This window comes from Camelus ferus, chromosome X (assembly GCF_009834535.1).
Source record: "Camelus ferus isolate YT-003-E chromosome X, BCGSAC_Cfer_1.0, whole genome shotgun sequence".
NCBI classification, from domain to species: Eukaryota; Metazoa; Chordata; class Mammalia; order Artiodactyla; family Camelidae; genus Camelus; species Camelus ferus.
This window is the reverse complement of record NC_045732.1, coordinates 21,752,744-21,772,641: the sequence shown is the minus strand read 5'-3', so window position 1 is coordinate 21,772,641 and position 19,898 is coordinate 21,752,744. Positions and strand designations below refer to the sequence as shown.

The 19,898-nt window shown below is 51.4% G+C and overlaps 2 protein-coding genes across 2 annotated transcripts; one reads left to right on the top strand and one right to left on the bottom strand.

Moving 5' to 3' along the window:
- Positions 1-694: 694 nt before the first annotated feature.
- On the bottom strand, positions 695-4,465 carry LOC116662276 (mitogen-activated protein kinase kinase kinase kinase 1-like). Its single transcript, XM_032476161.1, is given in 9 exon segments — positions 695-1,189; positions 1,283-1,325; positions 1,491-1,538; positions 1,630-1,644; positions 1,646-1,686; positions 3,126-3,190; positions 3,922-4,012; positions 4,125-4,182; positions 4,351-4,465. Coding segments are annotated over 9 exon segments (870 nt in total). The 5' UTR covers positions 4,450-4,465; the 3' UTR covers positions 695-779.
- A 579-nt stretch (positions 4,466-5,044) lies between these two features.
- On the top strand, positions 5,045-16,250 carry LOC116662200 (ryanodine receptor 1-like). The gene is given in 15 exon segments (XM_032475665.1): positions 5,045-5,080; positions 5,646-5,803; positions 6,677-6,775; positions 10,634-10,676; positions 11,945-12,075; positions 12,177-12,237; positions 12,645-12,791; positions 13,048-13,182; positions 14,812-14,968; positions 15,370-15,434; positions 15,525-15,602; positions 15,604-15,632; positions 15,807-15,873; positions 16,020-16,088; positions 16,090-16,250. Coding segments are annotated over 15 exon segments (1,302 nt in total). The 3' UTR covers positions 16,117-16,250.
- The last annotated feature ends 3,648 nt before the right edge of the window (positions 16,251-19,898 follow it).

Sequence of the window (19,898 nt, the reverse complement as noted above, 5' to 3'; positions counted from 1 at the left end):
TTATTTTTAAATGAACTCCTATTTGAAAATTTCCTTTTAATTTTGAATACAGCTATATATATATATACACACACACACATACATACACACACATCACATAAACCAAAGCTCTTTGGAAGTCCTCATTTATTTTAAGAGTTTATAGGGTCCTGTGACAAAAAAAAAAGTTTGAAACTATTTTTACAGGGCACAGTGGAAAGGGTTCAGAGCATTAAGGATAAACCAAGAGACCTGGGTTGATAACTGACACAAACAGAAGTAGAGGGTGTGATGTGATTATAGTTAATGGTCTTGAAATAAACAATGATGGAGAGGTTAGAAAGAAGGAGGAGATGGGGGAAATTTCTAGAAGCATGAGAGTTCTGGCCTCCCTCTTGACCCGTATAGATGGAGGTATGGAGGTCACTGGAAGGAAAGAAGAGATCTGGGATGATGTATTAATGTATCCTACATGGTCATGGTTCTTGATGTTTATTAAACTGACAATAAACCAACAAAAATAAAACATTTAACTTTACAAGGGATTTCTTCATAAATGATAACATTTAATGTTTTTAAATTTGGAGGATGCGGGCTCGATGAGATTTTTGCTCTTCAGGAGATAGGGGTGACATGATGAAGGGGAGGGGAGACTCCTAGGTAGGGGGTGGGGGGACAGGAGAGAGACAGGGAAGCGAGCCGGAGAATGGGACACAGAGAGAGTTGGATGCAGACACATAAAGAGGCAGAGAGACAGAAATAAAGACGGAGAGAGGTAAAGACAGAGAGTCAGAGATAGACTAGAAAACATAGACAGAGAGAGGCAAAGAGACAGGGAGAGCCACAGGCTGAAACAGACAGAAAAGACAGCCATGGACAGATATGGAGAGACAGAGATCAGGATCAAAATCAACAGAAACACTGAGAAAAACACGTGGAGGGGAGACATGCACAGAAAGACCTAGGGAAATGGAAAACTCAAGGGAGAGCCTCAGAGTACACAGATCGCTCAACAGAGAAAGGCAGAGGCAGGGCAAAAGGCAGGATGGAGATTCCCAGAGATCCATGGTGGGGAAAGCCGCTGCCCACCACCACCAACCCCGCACCACCCCTGGCTGCCAGCCAGGCACCCCTCGCCAGTAGGGTGTCCCAATGAAAGAGAGGCGTCGAGCCAGTGTGGCCCCGATCTGGGCCGATATACCAAAGTCAGCTGGAGGCAGAGGGAGAGACATACTGACCTAGGGTCCCTGTCCCCTCTGGCTCCCAGCCAGTCCCCCTCCCCACCCCCACCAGCCACAGTCACCCAGTCTGACCTCCCCAGGGTCGTTGATGGGGATGTTGGCTCCCTCGGGAAGAGAGGGGGGATCAGAGGCTGTCAGAGACACCCCTCCCTACTGCCAGCCCAACTCTGCCTCTGCTCCCTGGTCACACACCGCCTGAGCCCTCCAAATACCACTACCATCTCCCAGAGGCCCCCACCCACCAAGGCTACTCTTCTGCCCCCAGATCACCTTGATGTCCCGGTGTATCTTCTTCTGTGTGTGTAGATAGGCCAGTCCCTGGGGAGGAGGGTGGAGAGGGGGGCTGTGAGTGTTCTGGGGGTGTGAGCAGGGCCCTGCCCCCACCCAAACCCACCAAGCATCGCCTCACCTGGAGCACTTCCCTGGCAGACATAGCTGATCTGGAGCTCTGACAGGGGGCCTGTGACTGCAAAGGTCACCCCGGCATGGTGTCAGATGGGGACCAGGAAACCTGGCCCCAGGAGCCCCTGGCTGCCACCCACACCAGGTACCACATGGGGAGGGGGTAACATGAGGGGACAAGGAATGGTCAGCAAAAGAGAGAGGCAGCGATACAGGGAACCAGAGGCCAGAGGGAGATAGATTCATTCAACCGACTACACATTTACTGTGTGCCAGGTGCCGTGGTAGGCAATGGGGACACAGCTGTGGACATAGAGACAGAGATCCCCACCCACGTGGAGAGAATATTCCAGTGGGGGATACGGACAGTAGACAAGAGAAACTAGGAGAAAGAAACAGTATGTGAGATGCGAATAAATAGAAAAAACAAAAGCAAGAAAAGACAACAGGAAATACGTGTAGGAAGGGGTATGACGTTTCATACTGGGTGATCAGCGAAGGCAACTCTGAGAAGGTGACAGGGTTGAGGATGGGAGCATTCCCACTCAACGTGAACAAGATGAGCAAGTGCAAAGGCCCGGAGGTAGGAAAGTGCCTGGTGGGCCTGGAAAGTGGCAAAGTGGGTGGAGTGGAGAGAAGGTGGGTCAGCCTGGGGTGGTTGTGGGCGTCAGACTCGAGTGCTGTGATGCGAAATTTGGGCTTATTGTTGGAGGGAAATGGAAGGCTTGGGAGGGCTCTGAGCAGGAGATGATGTGACTTTGTTAAAATGAGGAAAGTCAGAGGGAGACAGAGACAGGGACAGAAAATCAGAAACAGATCCAAACTGAGGCAGACAAAGAGCGAGCTGGGCAGAGACCAAGAAGTGGGAAAACAGACACATTGAGAAACAGAGATTCAGAGGGGACAATATGGACACAGACAGAGAGGGCACAGAGCAGGTCTGACAGCTGGTGATGTGAGTCACTTCCTCTCTGTGGGCCTCAGATTCCCCGCCTAGGACTTCCTAATGAAGTCCTTCCTTTCCTGAGCTTTGTGGAGACAGGGAGATTGTCAGAGACAGAGGTGCACATCAGTAATCCAGGAATGATCAGAGACCCACCCCGCCCCCACCCACAAATGCTGCAAGAGAGCGAAAAGCATGCTGAGAGAATCAGAAATGCATTCACTCCTTAAATGAACGTGTTGGCATGAAATGAGAATTAGCCAGAAATGCAGAAATACTCAAATTTGTGAGTAGACCTTGGCGAGGAAAAGCAGACACAGAGGAAGATTGGGCGGGGGAAGGAGGAGGGGTCACTGCCTGCAGAAAGACTAGGGCTGGACTCTCAGGTCCTGGAGGACAGGGCTCAGGGCCTGCTCTGTCACATCCCCAGCATCATCCAGGTCAGGTCAGGCCCAGAGAAGGGGCTCATTGTGTGAAATATGGACCAGAAAGGCAGTCCCAGGAGACACAAAGGCAGAGGGACAGAAGGGGTGGATTGGAGGAGCAGGGGCTCCTCTCACCTTGGTAGATACCCTGGAGAGAACCCATCCCACAGAATTCCATGCAGATCCAGAGCCTCTGCAGCCTACAACAGTTCGAGAGCAATCACAGTAGCAGTAATAAATCATTTGTAGGACAGCTCCTAGCCCACTGCCTTGTTCTAGTTCAACAAGATCTTCAGTGTAAGAGCTGCCATCTCTCTCTCGCCCACCAGAGTGAGACAGTCCCGTTTCCATTTTACCGATGGGGAATTTGAGGGTCAGAGAGGAAATAATATGTTCAAGGTCAACTGGAATCAAACCCAGGTCTTTGGCTCCTAAGCCAGAGCACCTCTGCTGTTCCACACTAATCTGGAAGACAGGGTAGAGACTTCACAGGCTGTGAAAGTTTGGAGGCGACAGAGGAGGCCAGGGTGCCAGGTATAGGGAACAGAAGTCATTATTGAGGTACCTGGGATATTAGTTTGAGGGTCAGGGAATTTAGGGGTTCATATTAAAGGAACAGAAAGTGAAACCGGGGGACCCGATGAGCAGGAGTATGAAAGATTGGTTTTAGGGGACTTGGTTCAGGTTTGGTTACTACAAAGGGATCCGTTTTGGGGACCCCTTGTAAGAAATGGGAGTTCTGGATTGGAGATTAGATTTGGGGATCCTTTGGTCAGAGAAGTGGGACTTTGACTTGGAGATCCAGTTAGGGGTGCCCCAGTTAAAAATGAAGATCCATGATTGAGGTCAGGGTAGGGGGTACCCTCGTCAGGAATGGGAGTTCGGGGGTAGGGACTGGGCTGGGTCCCAGGGCAGGTCTTAAGCTCATCACCAGAGATAACTCCCATGGTAGGCCACGATGTTGGCATGCCGACAAGTTTTCAAGATGAGGATTTCCTTCTGAAGTGTAGAAACATCATCATCTGCAAGGAGGGGCCAGAGAGAAAAGGCCGCTGCAGGGAAGGGGTCTGGGAGACATCCCAGTGTCCCAGGAGGTGGGGGTGTGGGGAAGGCACTCCTGGGTTCTCTCCTCACCAGGCTGCATCTTCACCATCTTCAGTGCCACCAGGTCCCCCGTCACCTTGTCTCGAGCCTTATAAAGGGGAAGTTGGCAGTCAGGCAGGCTCCATTCGCCTGAGCTCTCCTCAGCATCCTTGAACCAAAGCCAAGGACTGGGACCCTATTGCATCCCCTTCCCTTCTTGGGCCTCACCCCAAAGATCTCTGGTCTGAGGGTGATGGAGAAGGAGGGGATTCTTCACGTTGAAGACTTCCCCATAGGTGCCGCAGCCCAGCCGTTGCAGCAGGTCATAGTGGTCCCGGGGGTCCCTATTAAAGATGTCGGGGTCCGCAAGGTCCATTCCTGGGGGCCGGAGCTGGGCCTGTGCCCAGGGGCCAGCAGAGGCCTCAGGGCTCGGAGTGCTGGCACCTCCTTCCCTCCCCACAGGCCCTGCACCTGTCTTGCCTCCACTGGCTGTGGCCTTCCCCCTCCCCACTCTGGCTTCCTGCCCCAGCAGGGTTGTGCGGCTGGCTCCACCCCCTGTCCCCTGGGCCCTGAAAGCCTGTGAGAGGCAGCTTGCCTTGGGACCCAGGGGACCCCCCTCCACCTCCAGGGCCTTGGGCTGAATGTAAACCAGATGCAAACTATCTTAATTATGACCTGGGGTGGGGGGGGTGCCCTGACACTCCCTCCCTCGTTCTGGGTGGCAGCTAAAAACTGTAGTTGAACCTCTGCTGAGTGCTTGAGACTTTGGCCACAACCGGTAGACGGCAGGTCTGCACGGGGATGACCATGCAGTGTCCATTACTGTTCCGGGGTGGTGGGGGGTGGGGCTCATAAGGCACTTAGTGGTAACCCCCTGTGCAGTGTGAAGACCAGTCAACGTGCACGTGTCTGGATACCCGTGTGCGTACATGTGGATGTACCCAGAGCATATACCTCCACATATACGACACATGCATGTGCTTTCATGCCTGCAGTGTGCAGAACCTGTACACACATGCGGTGCTCGCTCTCACCCACAAGACAGGAGCCTATGGGGACTGGGCGTGATCTGGCGGGGTCCAGGAGCCCCTCACCCCTGTCCCTGACAGGCAGAGCACAACAGCTTTGCAGGCCCCTAACCCTGGCGTCAGGGTGCAGCGTGGGGACCGGGTTCAGGACTTGAAATTGTGGAGCTCGGATCTTGCTTTAGGGATCATGGCGTGAGGCAAAGGGGACCTCAAAAAGCACCTTCCTCGGGACTTGGCCATGGCCCAAAGGGAGACTGATACGTGCATTCCAGCACAGCTTTTGAGTTCACGGTCGCGAGCAACGCGACGTGCGTGCACGCCGTCAGGGATCCGTCTCCTTCCCTGGCAGCTCGCGCGCACACCGCAGGCACTAGAACAGGGTACGCGAGGCCGGGGAAAACCTCAGCCCCGCCTCCTGGCCAGCGTGCCTCGAGAGGGCGCCTGCGCACTTGGCTAGACCAGGCTTTTTCTCACGCCGTTGATTCTGCTCGGGTGGAGCATACACGCATGCGCTAACTGCGCCGGAGCGAAAACAATGACGTAGTTTCCGTTTCCACCAATCTTTCCTTTTCCGGTCCTCGAGGAGTCCGCGTCGGCCGGGTCTGCGTCGGCCGGGTCTGCGGCGGCCGGGTCAGCGGCGGCCGGGTCTGCGGCTTCACCCCGGGTGTGGGAGGCGACGGAGTCCTGGCGATGTTTGAGCAGGTGAGAGCAAACGTGGGCAAGACGCTCAAGGGTATCGACAGGTCTGAGTTCGGTGGTAGGGAGCGCTTCTGGCCAAGCGGGGCGGAGGAGAGAACTTTCTGGAGTAAGGCGTGGTCAGTCCTGGGCTTGCCCTGGGGTTCTCACCTATCATCCTGGAGGTGTTTAAGGAAATAGCACTGCGAAGACCTAAAGGCAGAAGATAGCGTTTCCTACCGCCAGTCTCCCCTTTAATTGCCTTAATGTCTCTCTGTGTCTGCTCCTCAGTCTCTTCGTGTCTCTTAGTGCCTCTTTATCTCTCCCTTCCTTCACCTCTCATTATTCATTTAACACATGTTTACTAAAATCTAGTCTGTGAGTGCTGGGCAATGCTGCAGACCAGAGTTGACCAAGACAGCCGCAGGCCATGCTTTCATAGGGTTCCCAGTTCAGAATCCAAACAAACCAAGTAGCTAGTTAGAACCAGTAGTGGTCAGGGTGTGATGAGGGGAGCTAGGCAGGAGAGGACGGGGCTAGACCAGAATGAGATCTGGGGAGGGAAGGTAAGGGTGGGTAGCAAAGATGTCTAGGAGGCTAGGTATACAGTCTGCAATGACTGGCTGTCTGAAAGGTTGAGGAGGCAAGCTAGAAAAGACCCAAGGCTCTGATGCAGTTTAGAGCTTTGGCTTAGGTCTGGGGTGTGGATAAGTTTTATTAGAAATTATAGAGCTGATTCAGTATTTGGGTAGAGCCTAAGCGGCCAGTGACAGAGCTAAAGAAAGGGAAGAAAGGAAGAGAGAGAGGCGCAGGCTACAGTGACCCTCCTCCCTGGCCCCATAGAGTAACTGAGCTCAACTCCTGTCTCCTCTCTGTTCATCCATCTTTATTCTCCTCTAGGTATAATCCTGAGAATCTGGCCACCCTGGAGCGCTATGTGGAGACACAGGCCAAGGAGAATGCCTATGACCTGGAAGCCAACCTGGCTGTCCTAAAGCTGTGAGTTTCTACCTCCATTCCCACCCCCATGCCAGTAGCCAGCATGGTACCACTCACAACACTGGGGGGGTGGGAGTTGGGGGTAGCCTGCAGGGTGTGGCTATCTTTTTTCTTTTCTAATTGAAGTATGGTTGATTTACAATATTACATTAGCCTCAGATGTGAAACATAGTGGTTACGTATTTTTATAGACTATATTTTACGTAAAGTTATAAAATATCAGTTATATTCGTGTGCTGTACATTATCCTGTATCTTACTAATTTTATGCCTAGTATTTCGTACCTCTTAATCCCCTTCCCCTGTCTTTGCCTCTCCTCAACCCCACTCCCCTCTGGTAACCACTAGTTTGTTCTCTGTATCTGTGAGTCTCTTTCTGTTTTGTTACATTCATTTGTTTATTTATTATTTTTTAGATTCCACATGTAAGTCAAAACATACAGTATTTGTCTTCTTTTGATTCATTTCACTAAGCACAATAGCCTCGAGGTCCATTCATGTTGTTGCAAATGGCAAAATTTCATTCTTTCATGGCTGAGTGATATTCCATTTTGTGTGTGTTTAGGTGTCACATTTTCTTTATCCATTCATTTGTTGATGGACACTTAGGTTGTTTCCATATTTTGGCTGTTGTAAATAGTGCTGCCATGTAAAATGTGCATGTATCTTTTGGAATTGGTATTTTTGTTTCTTTGGATATATAGTCGTGAGTGGAATTGCTGGGTCACTTGGTAGTTCTGTTTTTAATTTTGTGGGGAACTTCCATCCTGTTTTCCAAAGTGGCTGCACCAGTTTACATTTCTACCAACAAGAGTTCTCTCTTCTCCACACCTTCACCAACATTTTGTTGTTTCTTGCCTTTTTGACGATAGCCATTCTGACAGCTGTGAAGTAATATCTTATGGTGGTTTTGATTTGAATTTCCCTGGTGATTAGCAGCGTCGAACATCTTTTCTTGTGTCTGTTGGCCATCTGTACATCTTTGGGAAAATGTCTGTTCAGGTCTTCTGCCCTTTTTTTAACAGGGTGGTTTGTTTTTGTTTGTTTGGTTTGGTTTGGTTTATTTTGTTTTTTGACATTGAGTTGTATGAACTCTTTGTATATTTTGGATAAGATGTGGCTTCCTTTGATGTGCAGGATTAGGAAGCCAAGGAAGTTGGGGCAGGAGGAGGGATGGCGTTTTAAAAATTGGTTATAAAACATAAAGGCTAGTACATAAATACAGAGTTCAGCAAGTAATTGTAAATGAACACCCGTGTGATCACCATCCAAATTGCAAAGCTTTGTGTTGCTGGCGCCCCTCGTCCTTTGTCTCATATGTTTTGTGCCAACCGCCCCCACCCTGCTCACCACCTTTATGCTCTCACGGCCCAGCTTTATGTGGGTTTACCGCACACGTGTGTGTCCTGGTTAGCTTAGCTCAGGTTTGCCTGCTCTGAACGGGGAGCTCTCCTGGCATCTTCCACTCAGCCCTGGGTTAGTGAGATCCATCCCCTCTCTGTGTGGATGCGATTTGTTTGTTGTCATGGCTGTATAGTGTTCCACGTGGGACTGTTCTCCTGCTGGCGGACGTTTGATGTCTTCCGCCTCAGTGCTTTGTTGATTTTTACAGGTTGCACGGGCTCGGTTTTGACCTGTAAAATGGAGATAACGGTGCTTGTGTTTGTGAGGTTGTTACTGGTGATGACACTGCTGAGAGAGTGCTCCCCACATGGTAGCTTCTGTGCTGTAAGCTTTGGTGCATGAGCTCTCTTAGGTGCTGTATGGCCCTTGTGAGGTAGGTCTGGTTGTTACTGTCCCATCGTGCAAGAGGGGAAACTGATGCACAGAGTGTTTAAGATAAGTAGTCCAAGGGCACTCAGCAGGCACAGCCGGCTGGACAAGAGATGACCTGCTGAATGTGTCCAGCATGGACGTCTGGATAGCCAATGACGGGTAAGATCCTCAGAGGAGGACAACCTAAGACAGGCACAGCCGGCTGGACCACAGATGACCTACTCAGTGTGTCCATCATGAACAGCTGACTAGCCAACGACGGGTAAGATCCTCAGAGGAGGACAACCTAAGACAGGCACAGCTGGCTGGACCACAGATGGCCTACTCAGTGTGTCCAGCATGGACGGCTGGATAGCCAATGACGGGTAAGATCCTCAGAGGAGGACAACCTAAGACAGGCACAGCTGCCTGGACAAGAGATGACCTGCTGAATGTGTCCAGCATGGACGGCTGGATAGCCAATGACGGGTAAGATCCTCAGAGGAGGACAACCTAAGACAGGCACAGCCGGCTGGACCACAGATGGCCTACTCAGTGTGTCCAGCATGGACGGCTGGATAGCCAACGATGGGTAAGATCCTCAGAGGAGGACAACCTAAGACAGGCACAGCCGGCTGGACCACAGATGGCCTACTCAGTGTGTCCAGCATGGACGGCTGGATAGCCAACGACGGGTAAGATCCTCAGAGGAGGACAACCTAAGACAGGCACAGCTGCCTGGACAAGAGATGACCTGCTGAATGTGTCCAGCATGGACGGCTGGATAGCCAATGACGGGTAAGATCCTCAGAGGAGGACAACCTAAGACAGGCACAGCCGGCTGGACCACAGATGGCCTACTCAGTGTGTCCAGCATGGACGGCTGGATAGCCAACGGTGGGTAAGATCCTCAGAGAAGGACAACCTAAGACAGGCACAGCCGGCTGGACCACAGATGGCCTACTCAGTGTGTCCATCATGGACTTGGATTTGGAGAGAGAAAGCATCACTCGGTCCTTGAGGCCCTATGAAGTGGCCTTATAAGCTAAGTGAATGAATGACAAAGGAGAGAGGGAGGGAGAGAGGAAAGAAGGAAGGAGGGATGGGAGGGAGGGGAAGGAGGAAGATGTGCTTAATTAACTCTTATGAGTCTGAATTCTGAGGTGGCTTGAGTGTTCAAAGGGGGCGACATTAACTTGGGCATTTAGGACAACAAGACAGGGGGGGTATTAGGTTATTTATTTATCTTCTTTTTTAATGGAGGTACTGGGGATTGAACCCAGGACCTCATGCATGCTAAGCATGTGCTCTACCACTAATCTATACCTACCCACCTAAGACCTTGACTTCTAAATACCATTTTCCTCAACGAGGAGCCAAGCAGCTTGGAGAAGTGGCAGATTTCAGGGCTGGGGCAGGGAAATGCAAGATGAGAGTGGATTACCTTATCAGAAAGCAAGGATGTGCTCAATGAAAAATGGTGACAGGCTGAAAGGACCCAGCCACCACCTAGAAGGGGTCCCCACTGGGCAAATCAGGGACAATCTGAGCATCAGGAAGGACAGGAAGGGCTATGAATTGAAACAGCAAATAGATCTAAATCCATGGATTCATAGTAAATCTCTGTTCCACTCCCCATCCCACCCCCTGCAAACAAAACCCATTGGCCACCTTGGCAGGATGTTAGAGCATCAACTCGTCATTTATAAAACTGGTAACTAAAGAGTCTGATTCATCAGACAAAATTAAATGAAACAGTGAGGAAGCACACCGTTCCCCAGAGCCAGAGCAAGGCCAGACCGCTGGCCCTGCCTCCCCACCTGAATTCAGGTCTATGTTGTTTGTCTTTTGTTTTTTGTTTTTGCACATCCCGGCTCCAAATGCAAGCCACCTACCTCCCCTAAGCTCCCCAAAAGATGGCAGTAGGGGGGAAGGACAAACTTCACCTGGCACGGGGTCTTTAGAGCCTGACCCCGAGTGAGATGCGACCCCACTGTGTGGAGTCCCCTGTGAGAGAAGGACTGGAATTCCAAAGCCCCCTGGCCTGGCTGGTGGCTCCTCTTCCCTCCTGCCCTGACATCTTGTGGCCTCTTTCTCTCGGCAGGTCTTTCCCCAGCAACTACTGGGACAAGTTCGTCAAGCGGAAGGTGAGAGAATGTGAATGGGGCAGTAGATGGGCCTCCTGGGCTGGGTCCCTTCCTGCCACCTGGCCATCTAAGCCCCATCAGGCACTCGCTGTGTGTGTGACCTTGGGCGAGGGGATTTGCTGAGGGAGCACCTCAGTTTGCCCATCTGGAAATAGGCATGAGAACCACACACCCCTCTCTGGAAAGCGACGATGTGCATAACAAGCATGACGCAGTGCCTGGCACAGAGTAAGTACTCAATAAATACTAATTTTAGGGGAGGAAGTAAAGCATTCTGTTTTAAGCACATTGACTCGGGAGCTGGACTGTCTTGTTTGTCTCCTCCTAGCTGTGTGAGCCTTTCGGTGTCTCAGTTTCCCTCACGTTCAAAGTGAGGTAATAAGAGGGCCGCCCCCACAGGGTTGTTGTAAAGTTTATATGACCTACTAGGTGCACAGTATCTGGCCCATAGGAAAACATCAGGGCTGCGGTATGCTCAGTGGCAGAGCACATGCCCACCATGCATGAGGTCCTGGGTCCAATCCCCAGTACCTGCACCTAAAAAAAAACAGATACATGTTTGCTGATACGTTCATTCACTCAGCAGATGTTTGCTGAGCACCTACTACGTGCCAAGAACAATTTTGGAGGGCGTGGAGTCCAAGCAGTAGGTACGTTTCAAGCAGTAAACACATTTTGATGCTCGAGTTGGACAGACAGATGAGGAACACGTTTATGGTGTTCAGGCGGTGATAAGTGCTGCAGAAGGAAAACATAGTCCAGTAAGAGGGTTGGGGGGTGCGTGGGTGCTGGCCCAGAGAGGTTGCTCTTTCTTGTGCAGGGTGGTAAGGGAGTGAGCCAGGGGGAAATCTGGGGGAAGACCGCCCTGGGCAGGGGGAACAGCCAGTGCAAAGGTCCTGGGGGAGGAACGTGCCTGGCGTATTTGAGGAGCCGTGAGGGGGGCCAGTGTGGCTGGAGCAGAGTGAGTAAGGGGGTGAGGGGGAGGAGATAAGTCCATAGATGACAGGCGGCCCAGTTGTATAGGATTCTTTGCCCACCTGCCTAATAATAATGTTATCCCAAATAATTTGGCTAATGAATTAACTGGACCTTTATCACGTTTGGACCCTCCCCCTGAGGATCTGAAAAAAGCTCTGGCCCTTCTTCCCAGAAAAATGCATTCCCAATTTTTCACACAAAATTCAGAGTGTTCCCAGATGCCTCTGCAACCCAGGCCATGACTCGCCCCACTCCAGTGCTGTCTGCTTGCCCTCTGCTCTCCTGCGCAGGTCCTGGACAAGCACGGGGACATCTGTGGGCGGGAGTGGATCGCCGAGCTGCTGGGCATGGATCTGTCCACGCTGGAGATCACAGCGCACAGTGAACGCAAGCCTGAGCCACCGCCGGGGCTGCTTATCTGGTGAGCCAGGGGTGATCCTGCCCAGGCCAGGGGCAGGCAGGGGAGGTGGCCAGGGTCTGACCCTCCGGCATCTGGCCATCCCTCTTCCCTCCACCTGACAGGCTCATGTCCATCGGCGTCAAGTACCAGATCTGGAAGTTCGGGGTCATCTTCACCGACAATGTGAGGAGGGACTTGTAGGTGGGGGAGGGACCTGCAGGAGAAGGGCCCTGGGAGGGTTGGGGGCTCCAGCACCAGGGAGCCCTGACCAGGGACTGAGTCCTGAGCCTCTGTGCACCTCTGTTCCTCGGGCACCCTCTGAACACCCGCCCAAGGCTCCTTGTCCCCTAGAATGCTCTTGGATTTCCAGACTACGTCCTGCAGAGGGCTCCTCAACCCCACCCAGGATGGCTTCTCACCCAGAGTGCTCCATTGTTCTAGAGTGTTCCTGATCCCTCAAGTAATCCCAAGCCAGCGATGGCACCCTGACCCCCCAGAGCGCACCTGACCCTCTTGAATGTTCCGGGGGCTCCCCGAGCTCTCCTTGACCCTCAGGAATGCTCTCTGACCCTGACTCTGTGTGCCCACAGTCTTTCCTGAACCTGGGCTGGTACATGGTGATGTCCCTCCTGGGGCACTACAACAACTTCTTTTTCGCTGCTCACCTCCTGGACATTGCCATGGGGGTCAAGACACTGCGCACCATCCTCTCCTCCGTCACCCACGATGGGAAACAGGTGTGGAGAGGAACTGCCTGAGGGATGTGAGCCGGGCAGGGCCAAGCATGGCAGTCTGAGCAAGGGTGGAGGGGTGAGGGCTGGGCGGCCAGGGTGAGGAGGGGCCAGGCGAGCAGGCTGAGCCAGGGTGGGTGTGGGTCGTGAGGCCCCAGCAGGGAGAGCCACCTGGGTAGCAGCAGGGTCAGGAGCCCGAAGGCTGGGCAAGGTGGAGGGGCCGGCTGAACATGGCGCTGACCCGCCCATTGCCTGCCCCCAGCTGGTGATGACCGTGGGCCTCCTGGCGGTGGTGCTCTACCTGTACACCGTGGTGGCCTTCAACTTCTTCCGCAAGCTCTACAACAAGAGCGAGGACGAGGACGAGCCTGACATGAAGTGTGACGACATGATGACGGTGATCCCTTCCCCCCAACGCTCTTGGGCAACTTCCGACCACCCCTGACCCTCAGGTTTCCCATCTGCCAAGGGGCTTAGGAACAGTGCCTACCTTGTAGGCTTATCGTGAGGGTTCAGTGAGCTGATACTTGTGAGGTACTTCGAACAGTGCTCAATAAACGTTAGCCACTGTTGTCGTATTATTTGAGCTTTTAAAGCTGTTATTATTGGAAAGGTGCTCAGGCACAGTGCCTGACTTACAAGCTACATGTTTTGGGGTTGGCTACTCAGCTTCCCTATGCTCTGGTGTCCTCACCTGTGAAATGAGTGTATAATAACAGTGCCTACATCCTAGGGTGGCTTTTAGGACGTAGTGATGCTCCCTGATCATCTAAGAATAAATAGTTGTAGAACACTGCCTGGTAGGGATCAAGGATTCCATAGAGGTGAGCTATTGTCATCATTATCTGTAATTAAAAGTTTCACCCAAAGAATGCCATGCAGGTTTCATTTTTTTCTCTTCTAGTCTACTAGAGATGATCATAACCAAATTGAGTTTCTCCTACTAGAGGCATGGGCCACATTTAAATGAATTGTCCCAGGGCTTTATCTCAGAAGATGGCCTGTAATCAGGCACCGTGCTCCTGGGACCTATCCAGCTCCTCAGCCTGACGTTTGAGCCCCACCACCCAGACCTGGCCTTGCCACTCAGCCTTGTTCCCTCCAGTCACTGGTCTTAGCCCTTACCTAAGACAACTAGGTTCTCCCACTTCCCAGGGACACAAAAAGGATAGTGTAAAATCTTTCCCACATGCCAGGCAGACCATGTTCCTCTCTCTTCTCAGAACTTCCTCTTGGTTCCCCAGTGCCTTCAGCATGGCTTATGAATAGCCAGGGAATAGCTAGCCTGGCCTGAGTCTAACCACAGTCCTTCTTGCTTTTTGCTCTCTGGCTGCCTGGTGCCCCTCAGTTCCCCTAAGATCATGTATTTCCTCCCAACCCAAGCCCTTTGCATCTGACGGTCTCTCTGCCCCACCTCCACCTCAGACCCTGAGTACAAATACCCCTTCCCTTGATGCCTCACCTTTCAACTTAAGTGCTGCCTCCTACAGGAAGCCCTCCTTGACCATCGGCTGGACCTCATTCCTCTTGCTGTTCTTGCTCACGGGAGCTCTACTTTCCAGCTTCACTGACCCTCTTTCACTTCCTCACAGGAACGAGATGTCTTCTTTCCTCCCCAGTGGTGACGTTGCATGTGTGGTTTTCCCTGCCTGGAACACTCTCTTCCACCTAACATTTCCTTCAAGTTCCAGTTCACACATGTCCCTGCTTCTAGGAAGCCTTGCCTGATCACCCAGGCTTTGTGAGGCTTTCAGAGCTTCAGCGCTTCCTGTACTCCCCCCATCTCGCCCCCGATTACACTGTGCTTTCCCCGTCCCAGCCCTCAGCCCTCTGCCTGAGCTGTCCCTGTCACAACCCTGATCATTTCTGGGCTGTCACTGTCTGATGCCATGTGAGGGCGGAGCCCAGGGCTGTCTCAGCCATTACTGTGAGTCTCCTGCCCCACTAGCCCAGGGTCCCGTAGGTACTTTGTGAATACCGAATGACTGAATGCATGACTAATGTGCTTCTCACCTTGCCCCCACAGTGTTACCTGTTTCACATGTACGTGGGTGTCCGAGCTGGTGGGGGCATTGGGGACGAGATTGAGGACCCAGCAGGTGATGAATATGAGCTGTACCGGGTGGTCTTCGACATCACCTTCTTCTTCTTTGTCATCGTCATCCTGCTGGCCATCATCCAGGGTCAGTGCTGGTCGGGGTTGTGGGAGTGGGAGATGCCCAGAGGCAGACTAGCTCCTCTGAGAGTGCAGGCCCGGGATCTGGTTGACCTGGCTCTGTTTCTCCCTACTGTGAGACTTTGGGCAAGTTACCTCTCTGAACCTCAGTTTCTCCATCTGTAAAATGGGGATATTAATTATACTAGTCTTATAGGGTCGTTGTGAGAAATAAGTCAATTCATAGGTAGTAAGGGTCTCATGCTAAGTGCTCAATAAATGCTAGGTATTATTTTCAAGCAGCAGGGTGAGATTAGGGAGATGAGAGATTAGGGAATGGGAGGCAAGGCTCAGAAGGGGGTAGCCAGAAGAAGGAGCAGTCTGAATTTGGTCAGAGATTAGGCACTGACTTGCACCCTGCCTCCCCAGGTCTGATCACTGACGCTCTTGGTGAGCTCCGAGACCAACAACAGCAAGTGAGGGACGATATGGAGGTAGGCCATATCAGGGGGCGATCCAGAGGGATTACAGGACCCTGGGGGGGTCAAATGGGCCTCGACTCTGATGCTTCCTGCCACCCACAGACCAAGTGCTTCATCTGCGGCATCAGCATCGGCAGCGATGACTTTGATACGACACTGCATGGTTTCGAGACCCACACTGCTAGAGGAGCACAACCTGGCCAATTACATGTGAGCGTGGGCCCGCTGGCTAATCAGGAGGGTGGGCCCGTGGCCGGCAACATCCCGGGAGGGGATACCGGGCTTTGGTCAGTTAGGAAAGGGCTGTGGCTTCCATGTGGGTGGGTTCTCAGCCAGCCAATCAGGAGAAGGTAAGTAAGGCTGGTTCTGACCTATCTCCCACAGCCCTTCCAACCCCAGGTTTTTCCTGAAGTGTCTGATAAACAAGGATGAGACAGAACACACGGGTCAGGTAAGGGGGTGTTAATGGGAGAAAAATGGGCAAGGACATGGAGAATTTTAATAAAAGTTCAATCAGCAGGTGGCAGTAAAAAGCTCAGATCTTATCAAGCATTTGAAGATGTGACCAACCAACTCTTCCCCAACCCCAACCCCTAGGAGTCTTATGTCTGGAAGATGTACCAAGAGAGATGTTGGGATTTCTTCCCTGCTGGTGATTGTTTCCAGCAAGCAGTATGAGGACCAGCTTAGCTGAGACACCCACAGCTGGCCCTTCACTCACACTTCAAGTGCCCTATTCTTACAGCAAGCCCCTTAGTCCCCAAATCCCTCCTCCCAAGGCTGCTGGGGGAGAGGTGACCATGTGCTGTAGAAATAAAGTCTGTGCTACTTCCCTGATGTTGTACTGGATCGTTGAATTTGGGGGGGGGTCAGTAGGCATCCAGGAATTCGGCCCTCCTCCCCTCCCCCAGAAAACCAAGATGACAGCAGAGGGTAAAATCACGTTTATTGGTAGACACAGGCATGTCATGACCACTATACTGTGTCCACTGGGGAGGGGAGGGGGTGCAGAGACTGATTCCTAACACACACCCCCAACCCCAGGGACTCATTCCTGGATATAGAGGTTGCTGGGGGCAGTAGGATCATCTGCTGGGCGTGTCTCCACTACCACAGGCCTCGGGAAGGAAGAGAAAAATCAGTTTACTCATTCATTTGTTCATTCATTCATTCATTCATTCAATCATACATTCACAAAGGAGTCTACAGAGGGTGTGCCAGCACAATGCTGGGCTTCAGCAGTGCGTGAGCAGGCACGGCTCCTGCTCTCGGGGAGCTCAGTCTGGAGCAGCAGCCCAACATGAATCAGTGAATGACGTGAGTGCAAAGCAGCGTGAGGCACACACCCAGGGAACCTAGCCCAACGGGTCGGCCAACGTGCACCCCCAAGAATGGATGCTGGAGCCTGAAAGACGTTCAGCAGGGAACTTGGTGAAAGGGCAGGGAAGAGTGTTCTGAGCAGAGAGAACAGCCTGCACAAAGGCCTTGAGGTGGGAGGGGGCTTGACAGCAGAAGTCATGGTTGTGTGGGCTGTGGCCAGGATTGGGTGTTGAACAGGTGGAGGGTGACACAGTCAGATCTGGATTTCAAAAGACCCCTGTGCCATGTCAAAAGTTCAAAGAAGTCCTTGAAGGGGCTCTCGATGGCTATAACTGGGAGAATTTGTGCCTCTAATTAATGATACTAATAGATTACATCCCGTAGAATAAAATGGAAACTATTGAGACTATGCTGGAAGAACACACCAGCACACGTATGCAAACATACATGGTGGAGAAGGGACAGCTCTTCCTTGCAGTAGAATGCTAACCAATAAATGTAGAAGGAGTGATAAAAGTAGAAAACCACCATTTAGTAACCATCCTAATAGTAGACTCAGGCAAAAATCATCAAAGGTAAAACTAGTGTGTGGAAGTCTGATGAGGAATAGCAAATTTACAAACATCTCAACAAATCATCAGAAAAGATACGTATTAATACAAAGGAAAAAAATGTAAATTTCTAATGGGGAACTTGGCTGACTCCACCTTGTCCAAATAACCAAGGTAACGTTGCCTGTAATGGGACAAACTGACATCTGCTTCCTGATCTGATACAATGAGGAGGACACACCATCATTACTGTGGTGTTCCTGCCCAAAACGCCTAACCTGGAAACCTCAAAAAACTTGAGGGACGTTTGTTAAAACAAATTTCCTGTATGCTTCAAAAGTGTCAAGGTCATGAAATACAAAGAAAAGTGTGAAGAATTGATTCGTGTTAAAGAATAAATAAACATGACTCCCAAATGCAACCCATTGTCCTAGGTCATGTCCTGGACCAGAAAAAAAAAAAAAGTATGATTTTTGGTTATAAAGAGCATCACTGGGACAACTGGACAGACTTGAATGGGTGTGTGAATTAGAAGGCAGTGAGAGCTCAGTGTTAGTTTCTTGATTTTGACAGCTGTATGGTGGTTTGTAAGAGTATGTCCTTGCGTTGGTATAGGTAACATGTATTGAAGTATATAGGGATAAATGGGAATCAGTCATCATGTCTATAATTCATATGCAAGTAGAAAAATAACTAAACGTATATGAAAGAGCAAAAAAGCAAATGTGGTTAAAAAATAAAATATGAGGAATCTGGGTGAAGGGGATACAGAATTTTTAGTTTTATTTTTGTAACTTCTCTGAGAGAATAAATGTCATGTCAAAATAAAAAGCTAAATTAAAAATACAAAATGAAAATTCCCCCTCAGCTGCTGTGTTGGGGATTGGACTATAGGGGGCAGGGATGCTAGCAGGGAGACCAAGTGAGTGAATGTTCAGGCCAAAGATCCAGGTGGCTGGGGACATGTCAGGATGCCCTCTCTCCATCCGAAGCCTCCCCCCTTCCCAGTCCTCTCTCCCCTACCCCAAGCTCATACCTATGGGAGCCAAGCAGACAGAAGGTGAGGGTGGGGTCTCTGAGTTCCTGCAGCAGCTGGGGGAAAAGTTGCATGTGTCAGTGTCTAGAAGACTCCTCCCCTTTCCCTCAAAGAGAGCAGGGAGGTAGTCTCTGCAATCCTCAGGTCCAGAAATAATCAGTCTTGCTAACAACACGTATCCGCTGTGTGACCTCAAGCAAGTGACTTAATCTTTCTGCACCTCAGAATACCAACCTTTGACATCATAATACCTACCTGATAGGCGACCAAAAGGATTAAGGAAAATACAAAAGCATAAGGGCAATGTCTGACACATAGTGTTCTGTGAGCCAAGCACCATTTTTCATTCCATTTTCCAGAGGAGGAAAGTGAGGCACAGGAAGATTAGGTCATATGCCTAAGGTCATTGAGCTGGATTCCAACCCAGGCAGTCTGGTCCATGCTCTTAACCCACATATCTCTATAGTGATCCCATTTTATAGTTGGGAGACTGAGGCTCAGAGAGAAGCAAAGTCCATTACCCAAGGTCACACACTGGTCCTGCATGAGCCCTGGACCTAAGAGACACTGGGGGTAGAGAAGGGAGACCTGTCTGAACTGAGACTGGAGGAAGCTTCTCCAGGACTTCACACCCTGACTCAGTTCTCCCCATCCTTCTGATGAATGAGATGTTTGAAGGAGGGACTGGGTTGTGGGTGCTGGGATGCAGGAGCTTCCCTTGTCTGAGCCTAGAGCCCACACCTACACTCCATGCTTCCAGCAGGGTTGGAGCCAACCCCTGACCATAGCTGGGAGGAAATCAGTGCCTGTTACCCTTGGATATTCACTTAACCCTCCAACCAGGACCCCGGGCCCTACCGTCCTTGCACGTACCTACGGCCTCCACTGCTTCAGTCATGGGGATCTCTGGAGTTCGAAGCCCCCGGACTGGGGCCCCCTCTGGAGTCACCAGCTTCAGAGACCCTCGAAGGAGATAGAGAGGGAGCTTTAAGAGCAGTAAGTGAGGCTTAGAAGGTTACTGAGGGACCAGACAATAAGTTCAGTGTGAAAAGCAAAGAGAGACGGGCAAGGACCGGAGTTAGAGTTTCTGAGAGTTACATGATGTGGGGGTCGGAAATCCGAGATCTAGGAATAGTGAGGGAGAGCCAGAAGGGTCCTTAGCGTCCATCAACACCATCACCTTGTCTTCCTCGACCTGAGTCACTTGTACTGGTCCCTTGGGCTCTGGTGGAGAGGCGGAAGTGCAAGGTCCAATTCCACCTCATTCCCCTATACTCTGCTAGGCATCCTCTGTATCCCCAGGCAAGCAGGCTAAACCCCACCCATCACAGAGTTCCTCACACCCTCCTTCTCCCCCTCCCCGTCATCCATCTCACCAGTTATATATACCCAACGTTCTCCAGTCCCCTCTTAGTTCAGCCCGCTTCCCAGTTACGCTTCAGGCTAAGCACCGCCCAGCTACCCAGACCCAACGCCGCTAACCTGATAAGCCGCACCCCTCCCAGGACCTGTCCCACTCACCTGCGCTCATCTCGCCCCGCCAGCAGGAGAGCGCGCCGAAGCGCACGG